The sequence below is a fragment of the Heterodontus francisci genome, chromosome 1 (assembly GCF_036365525.1).
Source record: "Heterodontus francisci isolate sHetFra1 chromosome 1, sHetFra1.hap1, whole genome shotgun sequence".
Taxonomy (NCBI): domain Eukaryota; kingdom Metazoa; phylum Chordata; class Chondrichthyes; order Heterodontiformes; family Heterodontidae; genus Heterodontus; species Heterodontus francisci.
This window is the reverse complement of record NC_090371.1, coordinates 173,462,586-173,487,112: the sequence shown is the minus strand read 5'-3', so window position 1 is coordinate 173,487,112 and position 24,527 is coordinate 173,462,586. Positions and strand designations below refer to the sequence as shown.

The 24,527-nt window shown below is 44.8% G+C and overlaps 1 protein-coding gene across 6 annotated transcripts in view; it reads right to left on the bottom strand.

Moving 5' to 3' along the window:
• The window catches only part of mapk10 (mitogen-activated protein kinase 10), a 260,364-nt gene that overhangs the window by 90,383 nt on the left and 145,454 nt on the right, over window positions 1–24,527 (bottom strand). For all 6 annotated transcript variants that reach the window (XM_068015005.1, XM_068014958.1, XM_068014895.1 and 3 more), the window contains one exon: window positions 9,988–10,046. In XM_068015005.1, the coding sequence (XP_067871106.1) occupies window positions 9,988–10,046 (59 nt within the window). The remainder of the gene's footprint in view (window positions 1–9,987; window positions 10,047–24,527) is intronic.

Genomic DNA, 24,527 nt, shown 5'->3' with positions numbered 1-24,527 from the left:
GACCACTCTATTGACCTGCGTTGCCACCTTCAGGGAACAATGGACATGAACACCCAAATCTCTCTGTACATCAATTTTCCCCAGGACTTTTCCATTTACTGTATAGTTCACTCTTGAATTGGATCTTCCAAAATGCATCACCTCGCATTTGCCCTGATTGAACTCCATCTGCCATTTCTCTGCCCAACTCTCCAGTCTATCTATATTCTGCTGTATTCTCTGACAGTCCCCTTCACTATCTGCTACTCCACCAATCTTAGTGTCGTCTGCAAACTTGCTAATCAGACCACCTATACTTTCCTCCAAATCATTTATGTATATCACAAACAACAGTGGTCCCAGCACGGAACCCTGTGGAACACCACTGGTCACACGTCTCCATTTTGAGAAACTCCCTTCCACTGCTACTCTCTGTCTCCTGTTGCCCAGCCAGTTCTTTATCCATCTAGCTAGTACACCTTGGACCCCATGCGCCTTCACTTTCTCCATCAGCCTACCATGGGGAACCTTATCAAACGCCTTACTGAAGTCCATGTATATGACATCTACAGTCCTTCCCTCATCAATCAACTTTGTCACTTCGTCAAAGAATTCTATTAAGTTGGTAAGACATGACCTTCCCTGCACAAAACCATGTTGCCTATCACTGATAAGCCCATTTTCTTCCAAATGGGAATAGATCCTATCCCTCAGTAACTTCTCCAGCAGCTTCCCTACCACTGACGTCAGGCTCACCGGTCTATAATTACCTGGATTATCCCTGCTACCCTTCTTAAACAAGGGGACAACATTAGCAATTCTCCAGTCCTCCGGAGAATGTAATCCATTTGATGATCCTGCTCAAAGTCCTCATGCTTCAAACCTGTTAGAAAGGATAATTTTCTCAGGGTGTTGCTTTTCCAAGCTATCTCTGCTCATTTTCTCTCAGATATGGACAATCACTACTTCTTCCTCCACTGCTCCCAGCCTTCTGTCTCTCAGCAGCATGACTAAACTGTGCTCTTGCACCAAAAAAACTCCCTCCCTTCTGACTGCATCTGCGGGAAGTGCACCCAACTCCAGCTCCTCGCAGACTGCGTTAGGGAACTGGAGCTGGAGCTGGATGAACTTCGGATCATTCGGGAGGCGGAGGGGATTATTGACAGGAGTTATAGGGAGGCAGTCACACCTCAGGTAAAAGACGTAGGTAGATGGGTTACCGTCAGGGGAAGGAAAGGGAACCAGCAGGCAGTGCAGGGATCCCCTGTGGCCGTTTCCCTCAACAACAGGTATACCGTTTTGGATACTGTTGGGGGGGACGACTTACCAGGGGTAAGCAATGGGGTGCAGGTCTCTGGCACAGAGTCTGTCCCTGTTGCTCAGAAGGGAAAGGGGAAGAGGAGCAGAGCATTAGTCATTGGGGACTCCATAGTTAGGGGAACAGATAGGAGGTTCTGTGGGAACGAGAGAGACTCACGGTTGGTGTGTTGCCTCCCAGGTGCCAGGGTACGTGATGTCTCCGATCGTGTTTTTGGGATCCTTAAGGGGGAGGGGGAGCACCCCCAAGTCGTGGTCCACATAGGCACCAACGACATAGGTAGGAAGAGAGATGGGGATTTAAGGCAGAAATTCAGGGAGCTAGGGTGGAAGCTTAGAGCGAGAACAACCAGAGTTGTTATCTCTGGGTTGTTGCCTGTGCCACGTGCTAGCGAAGAGAGGAATAGGGAGAGAGAGGAGTTGAACACGTGGCTGCAGGGATGGTGTAGGAGGGAGGGTTTTGGTTTCCTGGATAATTGGGGCTCTTTCTGGGGTAGGTGGGACCTCTACAAACAGGATGGTCTTCACCTGAACCAGAGGGGTACCAATATCCTGGGGGGGAGATTTGTTAGTGCTCTTCGGGGGAGTTTAAACTAAATCAGCAGGGAAATGGGAACCTAAATTGTAGTTCCAGTGTACAGGCTGTTGAGAGTAGTGAGGTAGGGGATAAGGTTACAGGGACGCAAGAGGGCACTGGCAAGCAAGAACTTGGTTTAAAGTGTGTCTACTTCAACGCCAGGAGCATCCGGAATAAGGTGGGTGAGCTTGCAGCATGGGTTGGTACCTGGGATCCTGATGTTGTGGCCATTTCAGAGACATGGGTAGAGCAGGGGCAGGAATGGATGTTGCAGGTTCCGGGATTTAGATGTTTCAGTAAGAACAAAGAAGAGGGTAAAAGAGGGGGGGGTGTGGCATTGTTAATCAAGGAAAGTATTACAGCGGCAGAAAGGACGTTTGAGGACTCGTCTACTGAGGTAGTATGGGCCGAGGTTAGAAACAGGAGAGGAGAGGTCACCCTGTTGGGAGTTTTCTATAGACCTCCGAATAGTTCCAGAGATGTAGAGGAAAGGATAGCGAAGATGATTCTCGACAGGAGCGAGAGTAACAGGGTAGTGGTTATGGGGGACTTTAACTTTCCAAATATTGACTGGAAATACTATAGTTCGAGTACTTTAGATGGGTCTGTTTTTGTCCAGTGTGTGCAGGAGGGTTTTCTGACACAGTATGTGGACAGGCCAACCAGGGGCGATGCCACATTGGATTTGGTACTGGGTAATGAACCCGGCCAGGTGTTCGATTTAGATGTAGGTGAGCACTTTGGCGATAGTGATCACAATTCGGTTAGGTTTACCTTAGCGATGGGCAGGGACAGGTATATACCACAGGGCAAGAATTATAGCTGGGGGAAAGGAAATTATGACGCGATTAGGCAAGATTTAGGATGTGTAGGATGGGGAAGGAAACTGCAGGGGATGGGCACAAACGAAATGTGGAGCTTATTCAAGGAGCAGCTAATGCGTGTCCTTGATAAGTATGTACCTGTCAGGCAGGGAGGAAGTTGGCGAGCGAGGGAGCCGTGGTTTACTCAAGAAGTTGAAGCGCTTGTCAAGAGGAAGAGGGCGGCTTATGTTAGGATGAGACGTGAAGGCTCAGTTAGGGCGCTTGAGAGTTACAAGCTAGCCAGGAAGGATCTAAAGGGAGGGCTAAGAAGAGCAAGGAGAGGACACGAGAAGTCATTGGCGGATAGGATCAAAGAAAACCCTAAGGCTTTCTATAGGTATATCAGGAATAAACGAATGATAAGAGTTAGAACAGGGCCAATCAAGGATAGTAGTGGGAAGTTGTGTGCGGAATCAGAGGAGATAGGGGAAGCGTTAAATGAATATTTTTCGTCAGTATTTACAGTAGAAAAAGAAAATGTTGCCGAGGAGATTACTGAGATACAGCCTACTAGGCTAGATGGGATTGAGATTCACAAGGAGGAGGTGTTAGCAATTTTGGAAAGAGTGAAAATAGATAAGTCCCCTGGGCCAGATGGGATTTATCCTAGGATTCTCTGGGAAGCCAGGGAGGAGATTGCAGAGCCGTTGTTGTTGATCTTTATGTCGTCATTGTCGACAGGAGTAGTGCCGGAGGACTGGAGGATAGCAAATGTTGTCCCCTTGTTCAAGAAGGGGAGTAGAGACAGCCCTGGTAATTATAGACCTGTGAGCCTTACTTCGGTTGTGGGTAAAATGTTGGAAAAGGTTATAAGAGACAGGATTTATAATCATCTTGAAAAGAATAAGTTCATTTGCGATAGTCAGCACGGTTTTGTGAAAGGTAGGTTGTGCCTCACAAACCTTATTGAGTTTTTCGAGAAGGTGACCAAACAGGTGGATGAGGGTAAAGCCGTGGATGTGGTGTATATGGATTTCAGTAAGGCGTTTGATAAGGTTCCCCACAGTAGGCTATTGCAGAAAATACGGAAGTATGGGGTTGAAGGTGATTTAGAGCTTTGGATCAGAAATTGCCTAGCTGAAAGAAGACAGAGGGTGGTGGTTGATGGCAAATGTTCATCCTGGAGTTTAGTTACTAGTGGTGTACCGCAAGGTTCTGTTTTGGGGCCACTGCTGTTTGTCATTTTTATAAACGACCTGGATGAGGGTGTAGAAGGGTGGGTTAGTAAATTTGCGGATGACACGAAGGTCGGTGGAGTTGTGGATAGTGTCGAAGGGTGTTGTAGGGTACAGAGGGACATAGATAGGCTGCAGAGCTGGGCTGAGAGATGGCAAATGGAGTTTAATGCGGAGAAGTGTGAGGTGATTCACTTTGGAAGGAGTAACAGCAATGCAGAGTACTGGGCTAATGGGAAGATTCTTGGTAGTGTAGATGAGCAGAGAGATCTTGGTATCCAGGTACATAAATCCCTGAAAGTTGCTACCCAGGTTAATAGGGCTGTTAAGAAGGCATATGGTGTGTTAGCTTTTATTAGTAGGGGGATCGAGTTTCGGAGCCACGAGGTCATGATGCAGCTGTACAAAACTCTGGTGAGGCCGCACCTTGAGTATTGCGTGCAGTTCTGGTCACCGCATTATAGGAAGGATGTGGAAGCTTTGGAAAGGGTGCAGAGGAGATTTACTAGGATGTTGCCTGGTATGGAAGGAAGGTCTTACGAGGAAAGGCTGAGGGACTTGGGGTTGTTTTCGTTAGAGAGAAGGAGGAGGAGAGGTGACTTAATAGAGACATACAAGATAATCAGAGGGTTAGATAGGGTGGATAGTGAGAGTCTTTTTCCTCGGATGAGGATGGCAAACACGAGGGGACATAGCTTTAAGTTGAGGGGTGAAAGATATAGGACAGATGTCAGAGGTAGTTTCTTTACGCAGAGAGTAGTAGGGGCGTGGAATGCCCTGCCTGCAACAGTAGTAGACTCGCCAACTTTAAGGGCATTTAAGTGGTCATTGGATAGATATATGGATGTAAATGGAATAGTGTAGGTCAGATGATCGGCGCAACATCGAGGGCCGAAGGGCCTGTACTGCGCTGTAATATTCTAATTCTAAAAAAAAATTCTAATTCTGTGTCTCCAACTCTGCCTCAAATCCTGAGATATTGATTTCAGGTAATCTCAGTTGGAGACACTTCCCAGTGGTATCCAAGTTAATGTATAGTATTCAAAATTCCCATAATCTCCAGCAACCACACATTACTGTCCCTCCCTGTGCTGCCAAGTTAGCACCATACATCTGATTCGAGCTCCCTTCAAGTGCAGCTCTCCACTGGGAGCGGGATTAATGAACTCACCCAATCATTAAAGGAAAATGTTTCTGTGTCTACAACTGCTACCAGGAAGTAATATACAGCATTTTGCAGTCAAGTTGTCTGATTATCTCTCCTTAATAGGGATATTTTAAAATTTGAACTGGTATACCCATCCAAGCCTGTGTCCTCAGTATTTTGCTCTATGGCAGCGAGGCCTGGACAACATATGTCAGCCAAGAGTGATGTCTCAACTCATTCCATCTTCGCTGCCTCCGGAGAATCCTTGGCATCAGGTGGCAGGACCGTATCTCCAACGCAGAAGTCCTCGAGGCGGCCAACATCCCCAGCATATACACCCTACTGAGCCAGCGACGCTTGAGATGGCTTGGCCATGTGAACCGCATGGAAGATGGCAGGATCCCCAAGGACACATTGTACAGCGAGCTCGTCACTGGTATCAGACCCACCAGCAGTCCATGTCTCCGCTTTAAAGACGTCTGCAAACGCGACATGAAGTTCTGCGACATTGACCACAAGTCGTGGGAGTCAGTTGCCAGTGATTGCCAGAGCTGGCGGGGAACCATAAAGACGGAGCTAAAGAGTGGCGAGTCGAAGAGACTTAGCAGTTGGCAGGAAAAAAGACAGAAGTGCAAGGAGACGGCCAACAGTGTAACAGCCCCGACAACCAATTTTATCTGCAATGCCTGTGGAAGAGTCTGTCAGTCTAGAATTGGCCATTATAGCCACTCCAGGCACTGCTCCACAAACCACTGACCACCTCTAGGTGCTTACCCATTGTCTCTCGAGACAAGGAGGCCAAAGAAGAAGATACCCATCCACAATATTCCCAGTCAAGTCTTTGAAAATGAAGAAAACCCAATGCCATGTGTTTTAAAACTACAGTTTTACAAGCTGAATTTCTTCATGAAAAAGCAGACTGTGGTGGGGGCAGAGGTTCCTGTTAGTAGGCAAATGATTTGCATGTTGACATTTTACAAGATTGATATGGATGAAGAAGGCCATTTAGAATTACCTTACCCCCTTCATAGCATCCAACTGGTTCTTAAATGATGCCATGGTTTCTGCCCCTACTACTCTACCCAGTAGAAGCTCTGTTTCATATGTTGATCATTCTTTGTCTGAAGAAAGACTTACTCAAACTGTCCTAAATTTGACTTTTACTAGCTTGAATCTGTGTCACCTTGTCCTATTGTCACAATTTATTTTCAAGTGATGTTCTGAATCTGCTTTTTCCTTACTGATTGCAATCTCACATATGCCAATAAGATCATGTCAAAGTCAATAACTTCAAAAGCTGAAAAGATCATATTTTCCAATTCTTTCTTGTAAATTAGTTCTCCGATGGAAGGAATTAGCCTTCTGTCTCTTCTATCAAGTGCTTTCAATGCTTGTCACCTTTGTGACCATAATTGGCCATAATACTCAAGGTTTGTTCTGATCAGACCACATATAGATTCAACATGGCTTTCTCTGACTTGTATTCTACTATCTTGACAATAAATCTTGACATTCTATTTGCTTTGTTACTTTTTATTCATTCTCAGGATATGGACGTCACTGGCAAGGCCAGCATCTATTGCCCATCCCTTGTTGCTACTCATAAGGTGATGGGCCTTTGTTGGTTGATGCTCCTTAGCGATTGGCTATATTATTGTATTGAGCTTACTAAAACCACCAAAACTATTTCAACTTCTTCCTTAGCTATTTCAACACTATGTATCGAGTATGTGTCAACCATTCTTTCCTATGTGCAGCCTGTAGTAACTTCCATCTGCCATTATTTGTCCCACTTACATATTTTGTACACCTCCACTTAAATACAATTTTTTGTCATAAAAACTTATTTTAAAGTGCAACTGCCCCTTGCAATTTGGGGTCATCTGCAAATTGTAATAATCTTCTGAATCCAAATCTTTAATGTAAATTGGAAAGACAAAAGGCCTTAACACCAATTTACGGAACCTCATTGAGCAATTGCTACACCCCCAACATAACCCCTCCAACAAGTCCTTTGCAACAAGGAATGTGAGGCAGACAGCATTGCATCTTTGAAACCAAAAATGGATAACTGTTAAAGGCTGAGGAAGACGCAGGACTGTGGGGAGGGAATATGTACAGTGGGATTAGTATTAGATTACTCCAACAAAGAGCCAGCAATAGGCTGAATGGCATCCTGCTTTGCTGTAAGCCTCCATGGCATTTTGGTTCTAACATGTTTTTTCCCACCATTTAGACAATTTTCTGTTAATAACAGGTTTGATTTCCTACTGCTATAGACTTAAATAATAACTTTTGGCTTAGAATGTTGCCAAATGTTTTTTCAAAGTCAAGCTATACTCTATCATGGGGCATTGCACAGTGAACTTGGGATGTGTCTTCCTCAAAAATATTGGTCAGACACAGTCTTCCCTGGTTATCCTGACTTCCAGCTTGTTTAATGTTGTAATCAGCACTTTTGGCAGGGGCTCAATTTTCCCCATCCTTTTAGAAAATGACAATAGAATAACTGGGACTTGGGGGAATGGCTATAAAAAAGGAAGGTCAGTGATATTAACAAGCAGTCATCCAATTTTCTCTCTAACCTGTTTATTTTAACTCCAGTGGAGACAGCAATAATAGCAGATGGTCATATTCCTGCTACTGTGTAGCTGTTTGGTGCCTTCAAATAAAATTACATAGAAATTACAGCACAGGAACAGGCCATTCAGCTTAACTGGTCAATACTGCTCCACAGGTGCCTTCTCCCACACTGCTTCATCTCACCCTATCAGCATATCCTTCTATTCCTTTCTCCTATGCAATTGTCTCACTTCTCCTTACATCATATTTACAGCAGAGAAACAGGCTATTTGGCCCAACAGGACAAAGCTGGTGGTTATATATTTTTATTTGTTCATGGAATGTGAGAATTGCTGGAAAGCTCAGCATTTATTGTCCATCCCTGAACAGCCTTTATTTTCCACATGAACCAGTTCATTTGTAAATGAAACACTTTTGGATGTCTCAGATAAATGTGATAAGGTGGTACATAAATGCAAGTCTTTCTTCTTTCTTTCTCTGTTGCTACATTTCTCCCTATTTTAACTCTGTTGACAATTCTTAACAAGCTTCCAATTGGTTTTAGTATCCAGATCAGTTACGTAGCTTAGAAATAACAGGTTCACTCATTCAGAGTCTCCACTCAACACCTTGCCTTCATCTCTCATATTGCCTCCGAGTATCCTAATTTTTAATCAACTTATCAACTCCCATGTTCTACCCTAATTTTCTGTGTTTTTTTGTTTCAAGTGGGGAATGGGGAACATTGTCAAAGCCTTCCTGAAAGTTCAACTAACAAAGAGAGATCCACCATTCACTTTATCAAGATGCAACAGTGAGAGGGCAGAGTAGTGAAAATCCTAATACATGCAAGCAGGCAGAGATTGAAAATCAGTCCAAAATAATAAATATTTACTTCCTTCAAGTAATCACAAGGAAAGTTATGGAGGAGTGTGGCTGATAGATATGGTCCTGTGAATATGACCTATTGTTTGAGTGGTCAGTGGGATAGCTCTCCCAACTTGGGAACCAGATGTTTATGCAGAGGACTTGGCAGATTTGACTGAGCTAAGCTTGCCCATATGATGTTGGGTCATTGCCAATAGGTCTGTTTGATCTTATAGAGGTATAACAAATAGCTAAAGGAATGAAAAAGGTAAATCCAAATATTATTTTGAATTAAATTATGAGTATAGAACAAGGGAACATGGAAACAAACAAGTAAAAGGTAAACTTAGTAGTTTAAATGCATTGATTGTATAAAATTGATTGAGTGTACTCTGGTCCACTGTGTGTTACTGTATATGTTCATTAACAACAAAAAAACCTTCTAAATTTGAAAATGGAATACTTACCATACTAGAAAGATGGGGGGGGGGGGGGGGGGGGAGGCGGGGGGTGGTGTGGTGCGGGGTGGTGAGGAAGGGGAAGAGAGAGAGAGACAAAAAGACAAATTGTGCATCATTGGTGGACAAGCAAACTGGCTGCAGTAGCACAAAGTCCAATGGGCTGCATTCCCATGTTTAAAGTACCACTGTGGTGAATAGAAGAAAATCCAAGTGAGATGTTAGAGGACTTTAAGAGGACAGAATCTTGAACATTTTAAAAATAATCGTGGGGCAGTATCATTTATGGATCCCGACCCCATACTGGCTGACAGAGGTCCCGCCAGAGAGATCTGCTGCCTTTGGGTGCACTGTCCAACTAAGGACAGCGGCTGGTTTCTGAGGATGCAGGCTCAATCAGAGGATCTGCAGCTTTGGGAAAATGGCAGCCCCACTGCTAGAGGTGGGCACTGCCACTGCAAGATGGGGACTGTGAGGGCGCCTCCATCTTGAGGCACCCTCTGAAGAAATATTTAACAAAATAAATGGTGGGCACAGCCCCTCCGCAGGATGGCCAGCAGCAGCATCTGTGGTCCACTGATGGCCGCGGCTCCAGTGTGGGGGGGTGGGGGAGGGTGGGGTTAGAACAGCAGGCCTTGCGGGCCCCCATGCCAGCTGCCGGCAAGCCAACTCCAGGCATCTGCCAGGTTTGGCCCTCAGTGGGGGACCTGTCCATCGCTGGGAAGATCCCGGTGGCATCCCCAAGCAGTCCACAAATGGACAGTTAATTATTCAAATGGCTACCTGCTGCTGCCAGGCAGGTAGGCATTGCCAGTGATGACCCGCCTCCAGCAAGATCACCCAGAGGTGGGAACACATTGGATCACCAACCGGCGCCAAGTTTTGTGAATTTCCTCCCGGTCTCACCTTCAAGACTGCCCCAGCAGGATCGGGAAGATTTCACTGCGTCCGGTACTTCCACTACTATCTAACTTGGGGAAAACAGTTCCCAGTAAAATAAATGCATACAACACCTGGGAGGGGAACATTTCGGATTACTTACACATCCTGGAACTCCTCTAGCGATTTTTGAGGTGTAAACACATTTAATAGACTGATGATCTGTGAAACAAAACATATGTTACTGTTATAACTTACTTTGCAACTGCTTCTAATCGCAAATCACAAATCATCACTGTCACAAATTTTACTATGCAATCAAAGTCAACTGTTAGCAGCTAGCCCTATGCATATGTATCTTCTATGCATACACGTACATTATATTTAAAATTATCATTAAAAGCTTTTCCAATTCTATATGAGCCTGATTAGCTATTATTATTACATAAAGTATAGCAATTGATTTAAAATACATATTTTACTTTTCAGGTGAATTTTATTCCATCATATGCTATGGTCAGAAAAAGAGAATACAAGAAATTAAAATAAAAATTGTCAACTTTTTTGGGCACATTTGTTCAATTTTCTACTACTTATGGCTAAGTTGAAAGCAGTTTGCTTTTGATGAGAATGAATGATGCAGTTGGAGTTTTGTTAGACAATGAGAATCAGAAATAGCAAAAATTGAATTATTATTCATGCACAATTTCATGTTGATTATTACTTTGCAAAGTTTGCAAAATGGACAATGTAAAATCGCAGTAGTTTGCATAGAACCAGTCTAGATGATAGAAAATATGAAACTGCACATCAAGCAACTCAAAATTACTTGTCCATTTATTGTTCCAGATAGGACGAGAGTCAACGGGGAAATCACTTATTGTAATGGAATTCTTTATTTGATCAAGATTATGCCTTACAAGATTGTAAGTTGAAGGCAGCCTCTCAGCTCATCTCATCTAATCCTTACAGTATGTCAATCCTATCATCTTCCCTTTTCAGCATCTAACTGTGTTTAAAATGTGCCCAGCAAGCTGGCGAGATTTTTTTAGGTGCTGTCCACATACTTACTGATAATAGTAATGTAGTGTGGAGAAATATAAATGCAGAGATAAGGAAAGCATGTAGCAAAAACAATATAGTTACAGTGGGGGATTTTAATTTTCACATAGACTAGCAGAAGTCGAATAGCTCAAGTAGTGAAGGCAATGAATTTTAGAATGTATTCAGGGACAGTTTTCTGTAATGCTTTAAAACGGTTTCACATGGCCATTTAACATGCTAGCTATCTAATGTTCAACACCATATACATTTCCCTAGTGTTGATAGTGTCAGGCCATTGAATCCGTTAGTGGTTTACAAAACCAAACAAATATTAATAAAGACATTCCAAGTTCTCTGTTATAATGCTCAAAACAATAGCATTTGAATTATCCACCACAGAATAATTTCATACACATGCTGATGAAACATGTAGTGTTGCATACTTATTATAACTGGAAATTCAGGAAGCATGGTGGAATATTTTTGAGACAGTAGCAAAGCATGACACATACTGGCTTCATAATGTATCAGGATAGACAGGAAATATAATGGATAACCATTACAAAATCAAAATAATTTTCTTTCTTTCTATGGGAAAATTACTAGGAATGACTCAGACTATAGTAAAAAGATGTTGTGTATCAGCAATTTTATAAAAGTTTACCAACAGAAACTAAAAGTTATTTGACTTTTAACTCCTGCAACCAACGATTTTCCAAATGTGAAGTACACAGCCTGGACTGAAAAGACTAAAATGATTGCTAGAATATATAAATCAACAATTCTTCAGAATTGCTCCTGCTCCGTTGGCAGTAGTTTACTGTAAGTGTGGTGAAAACCCTGTTTACATGTGTAAATGGAGTTTCAACTGTACTTCCAGCTCTGAGGAATTGCCTGGGCTTAGAATCTCTGATCGATTACCAACCTGGAAAATAATATATTATTACCAATGAAATCATGTAACACAATATCATTACTTTGTCAAAGCACATGATTTGATTGCAGCAGACTGTCATCTGATTATTGTACCACTGCCGGTGAGAAAAGGAAATTAGTACAAAAAAATTCAGACATGCTCCATTTCTACCAGATACTTCGCCGGAAGTGCAACGGAAACCATATTTATATGTGTAAACTATGTTTCCGCCACCCTTCCGACTTAGTAATAGTGACAAAGTAGGAGCTGATAAGAGGCATTTCCCAGCCTAGGTTTCAATATATTAAGTGTTCTGTGACATGTTCCACAGCGGTGACGTAACACACTGCTAGGGTTGCCAACTCTGGCTGAAGGCATTCCTGGAGGTTTGATCACGTGGCATTCTGACCACTTAAAAAATGACCATGTGAAGTCTGATCACAAGACCTGATCACGTGACATTTGATCATGTGATTTCTACAAATGCTATTGCATTATCCTTATAAAGGTTGGGTCTGCTGTAGTGGAGTACTTTTGCTCAATCTTACAGCTTCAGCAGCAATTGTGTGATAAGTTCCAAGAATTAGGAGGCCTCCCATGAACAGACGAAGAGGGGAAACCAGGGACAGGGAAAGTGCCGAAAAGAGGGCAGGGAAAGATGGGAAACCGGGGGTGGGTAAAGTGGGGAAATCAGGCAGCAGGGAAAATGGGAAAACCGAGGGTGGGGAAAGAGAGGAAACCAAGGGTGGGGAAAGTGGGGAAACCGAGGATGGGGAAAAAGGGGAAACCAACAGTGGGTAAAGAGGGGAAACCGAGAGTTGGGAACAGGGCAAATTTAGGGTGCAGTAAGAAGGAAAACCACGGGGCAGGGAAAGAGGGGAAACCGAGGGCGGGGAAATAGGGGAAACCGAGGGTGGGAAAAGAAGGGAAACCGAAAGTGGGGAAAGAGGGGAAACCGAGGGCAGGGAAAAAGGGGAAACTGAGGGTGCAGAAAGAGGGAAACCTGGGGGCGGGGAAAGAGTGGAAACAGGGGCCTGGGAAAGAGGGGAAACGGGGCGGGGAAAGAGGGGAAACTGAGGGCGGGGAAAGAGGGGAAACTGAGGGTGCAGAAAGAGGGAAACCTGGGGGCGGGGAAAGAGTGGAAACAGGGGCCTGGGAAAGAGGGGAAACGGGGCGGGGAAAGAGGGGAAACTGAGGGCGGGGAAAGAGGGGAAACTGACAGCGGGGAAAAAGGAGAAACCAAGGGAAGGGAAAGAGGTAAAACTGGGGACAGGGAAAAAGGGGAAACCGAGGGTGGGGTAAGAGGGGAAATGGAGGGCAGGGAAAGAGGGGAAACTGAGGGTGCAGAAAGAGGGAAACCCGAGGGTGACGAAAGAGGGGAAACTGGGGGTGGGGAAAGAGGGGACGGGAAAGAGGGGAAACTGAGGGTAGGGAAAGAGTGGAAACCAAGGGAAGGGAAAGAGGGAAAACTGAGGGCAGGGAAAAAGGGGAAACCGTGGGTGGGGAAAGAGGGGAAATGGAGGGCGGGGATAGAGGGGAAACTGAGGGTGCAGAAAAAGGGAAACCCGCGGATGATGAAAGGGGGAAACTGTGGGTGGGGAAAGAGAGAGTGGGGAAAGAGGGGAAATCGAGGGTGGGGAAAGAGGGGAAACCGAGGGCAGGGAAAGATGGGAAACTGCCAACAGAGAAAAGGGGGAAACCGAGTGTGAGGAAAGAGGGAAAACTGGGGGTGAGGAACGAGGGGAAAGTGGGGAACCAACGGAAGGATGAAAGAGGGGAAAGTGGGGGGGTTGCAGGGAAAGAGGGGAATCCGAGGACCCCCTCCCCCATTTCAGACCTTCCCATTCCAGACTTCCCCATGTCACAGACTCCTCTCATCTCAGAGACTCCCCAATGATTGCCGACTCTCTAGCCCCCTCCCAACTACACTCCATGCGGTTGCAGCTCTGCGGATGCTGTCACCGAGCTCTCCAACAGCAGCTGGTGATGTTAAAGGGTGGGTGGGGACATGCTATGGTGGAAATTTAAATTGCTGATCTTCTGGGCTTTTGGCAGCAGCGCTTGGGGAAGGGACCTCTGGTTCTGGAAAACTCCTGGTCATTCCAGGAGGAACCCTACGCACTGCGGACTGTGTGTTGTAATACAAATGTGTGTTTTACATTGTAAACAGAACTCAGACTCGTACCTCACACGTTGATGTAAAATGCGCTTTAATCCTAAATATTTCTTCCACTAAAGTGCTGTTTCCATGATCAGACATTCCATTAAAATTAATAAACTGCAAATCACTGACTGCAGTTTCCCAAACTGTGCTTCATGCAAGTGCTGCTCCTTGACAAAGCACCTGCTCACAGAATCAGCCCATAAGTGTGCATTAGATGGAGTAGTCTAGAAACATATCCTGTTGATTAATGTGCAGTCTACATGCAGATAGCAGTTGACTTTGTGTCTGCGAATCTGCACACAGCAGGTTTTCAGTTTCAGTTGAATTGTCAGGGAGACGCCAAATAGAAGCAACATGGCTTCCTATTGGAAGGAAGGAAGGAAGCAAGGGTCAGAATACAAGTCAGTCTGGTTCGCGCCAAGCCACACTTGCATGTAGTTGGCTCAAAAACACAGGCAGAGGCCCAGGAGCAGGTTGCTGTCACTATGTCGTTACCTTCTGCTCCCTCCCAACACCGTTGAGGAATGATGCATTATAAAAGGAGAAATTTTGGAAGGGGAAATAAATTAATAAAGTAAATACATCACAAACATAATTTTGTGCGTTTCATGTGAAATTTTCAAGTTTAGTTGCCTCACACATCTCTCAGAGAAACATATTCTTCACATAGAATAGTACAGCACAGAAGGAGATCATCAGGCCCATCGAGTCTGTGCTGGCTCTTCGGAAGAGCAATCCAGTTAGCCTCACTTCCCCCGCTCTTTCCCATGTCCCTGCATTTTTTTTCACCTTCAAGTATTTATCCAATTCCCTTTTGAAAGCTACAATTGAATTTGTATCCACCACCCCATCAGACTGGTGCAAATTTGAAACGCTTGTTGCATAAAAAAGTTTTTCCTCATGTCACCTTTGGATCTTTTGCCAACCACCTTAAATCTGTACCCTCTGGTTATTGACCCTTCAGCCATTGGAAACAGTTTCTCTTTATTTATTCTATCTAAACCCTTTATGATTTTAAATACCTCTATCAAATCTCTTAGTCTTCTCTGCTTTAAGAAGAACAACAGCAGCTTTATTTTAAATTCATTCATAGGATTTGGGTGTCACTGGCTATGCCAGCATTTACCGCCCATCCCTAATTGCCCTGAGAAGGTGGTGGTGAGCTGCCTTCTTGAACCGCTGCAGTCCATTTGGGGTAGGTACACCCACACTGCTGTTAGGAAGGGAGTTCCAGGATTTTGACCCAGAGACAGTGAAGGAACAGCGATATAGTTCCAAGTCAGGATGGTGTGTGACTTGGAGGGGAGCTTGCAGGTGGTGATGTTCCCATGCATTTGCTGCCCTTGTCCTTGTAGTTGGTAGAGATCACGGGTTTGGAAGGTGCTGTCTAAGGAGCCTTGGTGCATTGCTGCAGTGCATCTTGTAGATCGTACACACTGCGTCGATGGTGGAGGTAGTGGATGGGGTGCAAATCAAGCGGACTGCTATGTCCTGGATGGTGTCAAGCTTCTTGAGTGTTGTTGGAGCTGCACCCATCCAAGCAAGTGGAGAGTATTCCATCACACTCCTGACTTGTGCCTTGTAGATGGTGGACAGGCTTTGGGGAGTTAGGAGATGAGTTACTCATCGCAGGATTCCTAGCCTCCGACCTGCTCTTGTAGCCACGGTCTTTATATGGCTACTCCAGTTCAGTTTCTGGTCAATGGTAGCCCTTAGCATGTTGATGGTGGGGGATTCAGCGATGATAATGCCATTGAATATCAAGGGGAGGTGGTTAGATTCTCTCTTGTTGCAGATGGTCATTGCCTGGCACTTATGTGGCACGAATGTTACTTACCACCTATTAGCCCAAGCCTGGATATTGTCCAAGTCTTGCTGCATATCTACATGGACTGCTTCAGTATCTGAGGGGTTGTGAATGGTGCTGAACATTGTGCAATCATCAGCGAACATCCCCACTTCTAACCTTATGATTGAAGGAAGGTCATCGATGAAGCAGCTGAAGATGGTTGGGCCAAGGACACTACCCGGAGGAACTCCTGCAGTGATGTCCTGGAGCTCAGATGATTGACCTCCGACAACGACAACCATCTTCATTTGCGTTAGGTATGACTCCAACCAGTGGAGGGTTTTCCCCCTGATTTCCATTGACTCCAGTTTTGCTAGGGCTCCTTGATGCCATACTTGGTCAAATGCTGCCTTGATGTCAAGGGCAGTCACTCTCACCTCACCTCTTGAGTTCAGCTCTTTTGTCCATGTTTGAACCAAGGCTGTAATGAGGTCAGGAACTGAGTGGCCCTGGCAGAACCCAAACAGAGCGTCACTGAGCAGGTTATTGCTAAGCAAGTGCCACTTGATAGCACTGTTGATGACACCTTCCATCACGTTACTGATGATTGAGAGTAGACTGATGGGACGGTAATTGGCCGGGTTGGACTTGTCCTGCTTTTTGTGTGCAGGATATACCTGGGCAATTTTCCACATTGCCGGGTAGATGCCAGTGTTGTAGCTGTACTGGAACATCTTGGCTAGGGGCGCAGCATGTTCTGGAGCACAGGTCTTCGGTACTATTGCCGGAATATTGTTAGGGCCCATAGCCTTTGCAGTATCCAGTGTCTTCAGTCATTTCTTGATAGCACGCAGAGTGAACCGAATTGGCTGAAGTCTGGCACCTGTGATGCTGGGGACGTCAGGAGGAGGCTGAGATGAATCATCAACTCAGCACTTCTGGCTGAAGATTGTTGCAATGCTTCAGCCTTATCTTTCACACTGATGTGCTGGGCTGCCCCATCATTGAGGATGGGGATATTTGTGGAGCCACCTCCTCAAGTTAGTTGTTTAATTGTCCACCACCATTCCCAGCTGGATGTGGCAGGACTGCAGAGCTTAGATCTGATCCATTGGTTATGGGATTGCTTAGCTCTGTCTATCGCATGCTGCTTACGCAGTTTGGCATGCAAGTAGTCCTGGGTTGCAGCTTCACCAGGTTGACACCTCATTTTGAGGTATGCCTGGTGCTGCTCCTGGCATGCCCTCCTGCACTCTTCATTGAACCAAGGTTGGTCTCCTGGCTTGATGGTAGTGATAGAGTGGGGGATATGCCAGGCCATGAGGTTACAGATTTTGGATGAGTACAATTCTGCTGCAGCTGATGGGCCACAGCACCTCATGGATGCCCAGTTTTGCATTGCTAGTTCTGTTCGAAATCTATCCCATATAGCACGGTGGTAATGCCATACAACATGAAGGAGGGTATCCTCAATGTGAAAGCGGGACTTCGTCTCCACAACGACTGTGCGGTGGTCACTTCTACCAATACTGTCATGGACAGATGCATCTACGGCAGACAGATTGGTGAGGACAAGGTCAAGTATGATTTCCCCTCTTGTTGGTTCCCTTGCAGTGGTTAGCACTGCAGCCTCACAGCTCCAGTGACCCGGGTTCAATTCTGGGTACTGCCTGTGTGGAGTTTGCAAGTTCTCCTGTGTCTGCGTGGGTTTCCTCCGGGTGCTCCAGTTTCCTCCCACATGCCAAAGACTTGCAGGTTGATAGGTTAATTGGCCATTATAAATTGCCCCTAGTATAGGTAGGTGGTAGGGAAATATAGGGACAGGTGGGGATGTGGTAGGGATATGGGATTAGTGTAGGATTAGTATAAATGGGTGGTTGATGGTCGGCACGGACACGGTGGGCTGAAGGGCCTGTTTCAGTGCTGTATCTCTAAACTAAACTAAACTAAACCTGCTGCATACCCAGTCTAGCAGTTATGTCCTTTAGGACTCAGCCAGCTCGGTCAGTAGTGGTGCTACTGAGCCAGTCTTAGTGAGGGACATTGAAGTCCCCCATGATGATGAAAGGTCACAGACCTGAAAGACTAACTCTGCTTCTCTCTCCACAGATGCTGCCTGATCTGCTGAATATTTCCAGTACTTTCTGTTTTTATTTCAGATTTCCAGCATCTGCAGTATTTTTCTTTTATTATTATTGAAGTTCCCCCACCCAGAGCACATTTTGTGCCCTTGCTACCCTCAGTGCTTTTTCCAGTTGGTATTCAATATGGAGAAGCTCTGATTCAGCAACTGAGGGGGGCAGTAGGTGGTCCTCAGCAGGAGGTTTCCTTGACCATGTTTGACCTGATGCCATGAGACTTTATGGGGTCAGAGTCAATGTTGAGTACTCCCAGGGCAACTCCCTCCTGACTGTATACCACTGTGTCGCCACCTCTGGTGGGTCTATCCTGCCAGTGGGACAGGACAGACCCAGGGATGGTGATGGTGGTGTCTGGGATACTGTCTGCAAGTTATGAATCCATGAGTATGACTATGTCAGGCTGTTGCTTGACTAGTCTGTGGGACAGCTCTCCCAACTTTGGCACAAGCCCCCAGATGTTAGTAAGGAGGACTTTGCAGGGTCGACAGGGCTGGGTTTGCCGTTGTCATTTCAGGTGCCTAGGTCGATGCCGGGTGGTCCGTTCGGTGTCATTCCTTTTTATTGATTTTGTAACAGTTAGATACAACTGAGTGGTTTGCTAGGCCTTTTCAAAGGGCATGTAAGAGTCAACCACATTGCTGTGGATCTGGAATCACATGTAGGCCAGACCAGGTAAGGACGGCAGATTTCCTACCCTAAAAGGGCATTAGTGAACCAGATGGGTTTTTACAACAATTGACAATGGGTTTCATAGTCACCATTAGACTAGCTTTTAATTCCAGATTTATTAATTGAATTCAAATTCCACCTTCAGCTGTGGTGGGATTTGAACCCATGTCCCCAGAGCAATACCCTGAGTCTCTAGTCTGCGTTTTTAGTCCAGTGACAATACCACTATGCTATCACTTCTCCAGTCTATCTACGTAACTATAATTCCTCATCACTGGCATATTTCTAATAAATCTCTTCTGTACCTTCATGTCCATTCTAAAGTGTGATGCCCAGAATTGGACACAATACTTCAGCTGGGACCATTCTAGTGTTTTATGTAGGTTTAGCATAACATGCTGGCTTTGTTAGCTATCTTGCCACCTTCAAAGATTCGTACCACACCCCTCCCAGTCCAAGTTATTAAGGTATATCAGGAACAGTAGTGCTTCTAGTACTGTATCTTGGGGAAAACAACTATATGGCTTCTTTTGGTCCAAAAAACAATCATTTACCATGTTATGACCAGGTGAGAAAGAGGTCTAGGGTTCTCCTTCAGCCTTCACCTGGTATTACTGTAACAGGGTTTAATTTTAAACACATTATGTTTTTAGTTCCCCCATGGTGAATCCTTGTTCACTGCTTTCCAATTATAAGGCACAAAAACCAGCACAAATAAGCTTTCTTAGGTTTAAGGAAGAAAAGTTGAAATTTATTATACTTAAACTTAAATTCAGTTGACGCCTACGGATACATGACGCACCCACGTTAGCATGCATATGCAATACACTCATGCAAGTAGAGACAGAAAAGAGCAGAAGAAAAATAAAGTGGAGAAGTTTGAGGCAATATCTGAAGAGTTTTTGTTACAGTTCATCAAGCTCACTGTAAAGTCCTTGATTGTAGGTAGATCTTGCTTTTCATTGGGGCCCAGTTTACTTCTTAAACCTTGTTCACTGTAGAAGACTTTTCTCTCTTGGGGTTCATGTGTCTTCAGTGGATTCAGAGGCTTGTGAGAAAGAGATGGGAGCAGACAGGAGAGAGATCTTCTCAGTCCAAGAGCAAATCGCTTTTTTGCCCAAACTCTTTGTACAAATTCAAAAAACTCAGGTTTCCCAGCAGGTTAGTCAAGTGACTAGCTGGTTTGACCTTGTCCGTTTGTGTATTCGGCCATCTTAGCAGTCAACCTGGAATGTGAGCTCCCCACCTTCAACGTCTGGCGATCAAAAGTCCATTGTGGGTTGAATGTGTCAGGGAATGGCTGCTTTGTCCTTCCAATCAACATCTGTTAATATGCAAATGTATTTTCCAGCCACGGCTGATCTGTTTAACAAGTCATTTCTTCACTCCAGTAACAGTTTAAAATCAATGTCCATGACAAAATTAATGTGCCTCATTCTTGGCAGGTGGGGCCTAGCACAACAACTGCAACTCTGTTTCCTACACCTTAGCTAATTTTGTAAAGCCTGTTATGTGGCACTTTATCAACCAGCTTTTGAAAGTCCATATACACAACATAAATTGCACTGCTCTCATTCCTGCTCTCCTCTACCAAAACTGCTCTTTATTCCAGGTTCATTCTGGAATGCTAAACTTCTTTTCTCCACTACAAACTGCTTCCTTAAGCCTCTCTCTCCCTGCCTCTTCCACCCTCACCTCCACCAAAAAGTGTATGGCATTCTTGGAATTCACAAATATGAAGACCCTCCATTCAGCACTTCTCCTTCCCTCCCTTCCTCTAGATCACCAAGCCAAACTTCTCCTAAGGTACTCCCTGCCCTAGCCCTGAACTTGCATCTTTCTCTAGTTTCTCTCCTATCTCCCCTAATGCCCTCTCTGAGCTCATCTTGTCCACGAGATCTACCTCCTGCTCCCTTGACCCAATTCCCACCAAACTGTTGACCACCAAACTTCCCTGCCAGCCCCAAAGTTAATTTGACACTGTGAACAATTCTCCCTCCTCAGATATTGACCCTCCCCTTCAAATCTGCCGTCATCATCCCCTCCTCAAAAAGCTCATCCTTGATTCCTCTGTCCTTGCAAACTATCACATGATCTCCAACTTCCTTTTCCTCTCCAAATTTCTTGAACATTTTGTACTCCCCCAAAACCTTGTCCACCTTTCCCTCAATTGCAAGTTTGAACCCCTCTAATCAGGTTTCTGCCCCTTCCACAGCAGCTGATCAAAGTCACCAATGACATCCTATGTGACTGTGACAAAGACAAACTATCCCTCCTCGTCCTCCTGGTCTCTCTGTAGTCTTTGAAATGTAGACCACACCATCCTCCTCTGTTGCCAAACTGGATGGGACTGCCATTGTCTAGTTTCATTCCTATCTATCCAGTCATAGCCAAAGAATTTACCTGCAAAGGCTTCTCTTCCCTCTCCTACACCAGTACCTCCCTCCTATTTCTCATCTACATGCTACCCCATGGCAACATTATTCAAAAACGCAATGTCAGGTTCTACATGCATGCTGATGCCACCTCTCTTGACCCCTCCACTGTCACTGATTTGTCACACTGCTTGTTCGACGTCCGAAATTGGATAAGCAGAAATTTAATTTAACTAAATATTGGGAAGACTGAAATCATTGTCTTTGATCTCCATCACCAACTCCATCCCCCTCTCCGACCACTGCTGAGGCTGAACCAGACTGGTTGCAGACTTCGTGTCCTATTTGACCGTGAGCTGAACTTCTGGCCCCATATCCTCTCCATCACTAAAACTGCCTAATATCACCTCCATAATGTTGTCCACCTACACCCCTACCTCAGCCCATCTGCTGTTGAAACCCTCATCCATACCTTTTGTTACCTTTAGATTCAACTCTTCCAATGCTTTCCTGGTCGAGCCCCCACCTTGTATCCTCCATAAACCAGCTCATCCAGAACTCTACTGCCCGTAAGCCTAAGTCTCACCAAGTCCTGTTCATCCGACACTCTGGTGCTTGTTGACCTACACCGGCTCCTGGTTCATCAATGCCTCGATTTTTAAATTCTCACCCTTCATTTTTAAAATCGGTCCATGGCATCACCCCACTTGATCTTTGTAATATCCTCCAGCCCTACAACCCTCATATTTGTATCAGTCAAGAAACCGATATCCAGCCTAATCCCACTTTCCAGCTGTAGGTCCATGGCCTTGTAGGTTACAGCACTTCAAGTGCATATCCAAGTATTTTTTAAATGTAATGAGCATTTCTGTTTCTACCTTTTCAGACAGAGAGTTTCAGACTCCACCACCGTCTGGGTGAAAATAATTCTCCTCAATTTTCCTCTAATCCTTCCGCAAATTACTTTAAATCTGTGCCTCCTGATTAGCTACCCAAATGTACATGATGTGTGGACTGCAAATCTAAGCACTTCAAGGAGGTGTGTAAGAATCTCCAAAGCTATAACTGTAGCATTCCTGTTCACTTGCACAAGAGATAATTCATGGTTTGGGATTACTAGACTTTGCTGGAAGCCTAAAAACAGTTGCACTGAAAGATTTGTAATACATTTCCTATATACTTAGAGCTTTAATGTGATGCACAAGGGTAATCTTCATATAGTTGTTGTAAAAAGGCTAGGAAATACCAGTTCTCATTTAAATTTCCAATGTTATAGCACCCCAGGAAATTGTGACTTTCACCATATTAGTCAGTTGCAATTGCTCTTCGTATATTGAAACTGATTCATTGCTTCCAGGAATAAATAAACATAATTCTGTATTAAAACTGACCATCTACTTATTAGGGGAAAGAATAATTCCCTTGTACAATAAATCATCCAAATCCATCACATATATGAATCAGATAAATCTACTGTAAAAATGTAATTTGACAAGTGAATTCTGTTGTGCAGTCCTAATTTAGTTCCTAGTGGGCAAATGTTCTTGTAGTATAATGCAATATAATACATATAGAACATACAGCACAGAACAGGCCCTTCGGCCCACAATGTTGTGCCGATCCTTTGTCCTCTGTCAAGGACAATTTAATCTATACCCCATCATTCTCCTTTATCCATATACCTATCCAAAAGCCTTTTGAAAGTCCCTAAAGTTTCTGACTCAACAACTTCCCCGGGCAAGGCATTCCATGCCTCGACCACTCTCTGGGTAAAGAACCTTCCCCTGACATCCCCCTTATATCTCCCACCCTTCACCTTAAATTTATGACCCCTTGTAACGCTTTGCTCCACCCGGGGAAAAAGTTTCTGACTGTCTACCCTATCTATTCCCCTGATCATCTTATAAACCTCTATCATGTCACCCCTCATCCTTCTCCTTTCTAATGAGAAGAGGCCTAGAATGTTCAGCCTTTCCTCGTAAGACTTATTCTCCATTCCAGGCAACATCCTGGTAAATCTCCTCTGCACCCTCTCCAAGGCTTCCACATCCTTCCTAAAATGAGGCGACCAGAACTGCACACAGTACTCCAAATGAGGCCTTACCAAGGTCCTGTACAGCTGCATCATCACCTCACGGCTCTTAAATTCAATCCCTCTGCTAATGAACGCTAACACCCCATATGCCTTCTTCACAGCCCTATCCACTTGAGTTGCAACTTTCAATGATCTATGCACATAGACCCCAAGGTCTCTCTGCTCCTCCACATGCCCAAGAACCCTACCGTTAACCCAGTATTTTGCATTCATGTTTGTCCTTCCAAAATGGACGACCTCACACTTTTCAGGGTTAAACTCCATCTGCCACTTTTCAGCCCAGCACTGCAACCTATCCAAGTCCCTTTGCAGACGACAATAGCCCTCCTCGGTATCCACAACTCCACCAACCTTTGTATCATCTGCAAATTTACTGACCCACCCTTCGACTTCCTCATCCAAGTCGTTAATAAAAATCACAAACAGGAGAGGACCCAGAACTGATCCCTGCGGCACGCCACTGGTAACTGGGCTCCAGGCTGAGTATTTACCATCTAAGACCACTCTCTGCCTTCTATCAGTTAGCCAATTCTTAATCCAACTGGCCACATTCCCCACTATCCCATGCCTCCTGACTTTCTCCATAAGTCTACCATGGGGGACCTTATCAAATGCCTTACTAAAATCCATGTACACCACATCCACTGGTTTACCCTCATCCACTTGCTTGGTCACCTGCTCAAAGAATTCAATCAGGCTTGTGAGGCAAGACCTACCCCTCACAAAACCGTGCTGACTGTCCCGAATCAAGCAGTGTCTTTCCAGATGCTCAGAAATCCTATCCCTCAGCACCTTTTCCATCAACTTGACTACCACCGAAGTAAGACTAACTGGCCTGTAATTCCCAGGGTTGTTCCTATTCCCTTTCTTGAACAGGGGCACAACATTTGCCACCCTCCAATCACCTGGTACCACCCCCGTCAGCAGAGAAGATGAAAAGATCATTTCCAGCGGCTCTGCAATTTCATCCCTTGCTTCCCATAACATCCTTGGATATACCGCGTCAGGCCCGGGAGACTTGTCTATCTTCAAGTTATTCAAAAACCCCAACACATCTTCCCTCCTAACGAGCACTTCCTCGAGCTTACCAGTCTGTTTCACACCGTCCTCTTCAGTAATACACCCCTTCTCATTCGTAAATACCGAAGAGAAGTACTCATTCAAAACCTCACTTATCTCTTCCGGCTCAACACACAGTCTCCCGCTATTGTCCTTGACCGGACCTACGGTCCCCCTAGTCATCCTCATATTTCTGACATACGCGTAAAAGGCCTTGGGGTTTTCTTTTATCCTACCCGCCAAGCATTTTTCATGCCCTCTCTTAGCTCTCCTAATCCCTTTCTTCAGATCCTTCCTGGCCAATATAGGGTTGTCACTGGGAAAAATATGTAAATAGTCTGTGAGCATCATCACAGGAAATGATGTAATTGAATCTGTATAGAACCTTGTGTAGAGTGTAAGCGGAAGCAATACATGTGTAAATAAACTCCTGTTATTCTAACCGACAGTC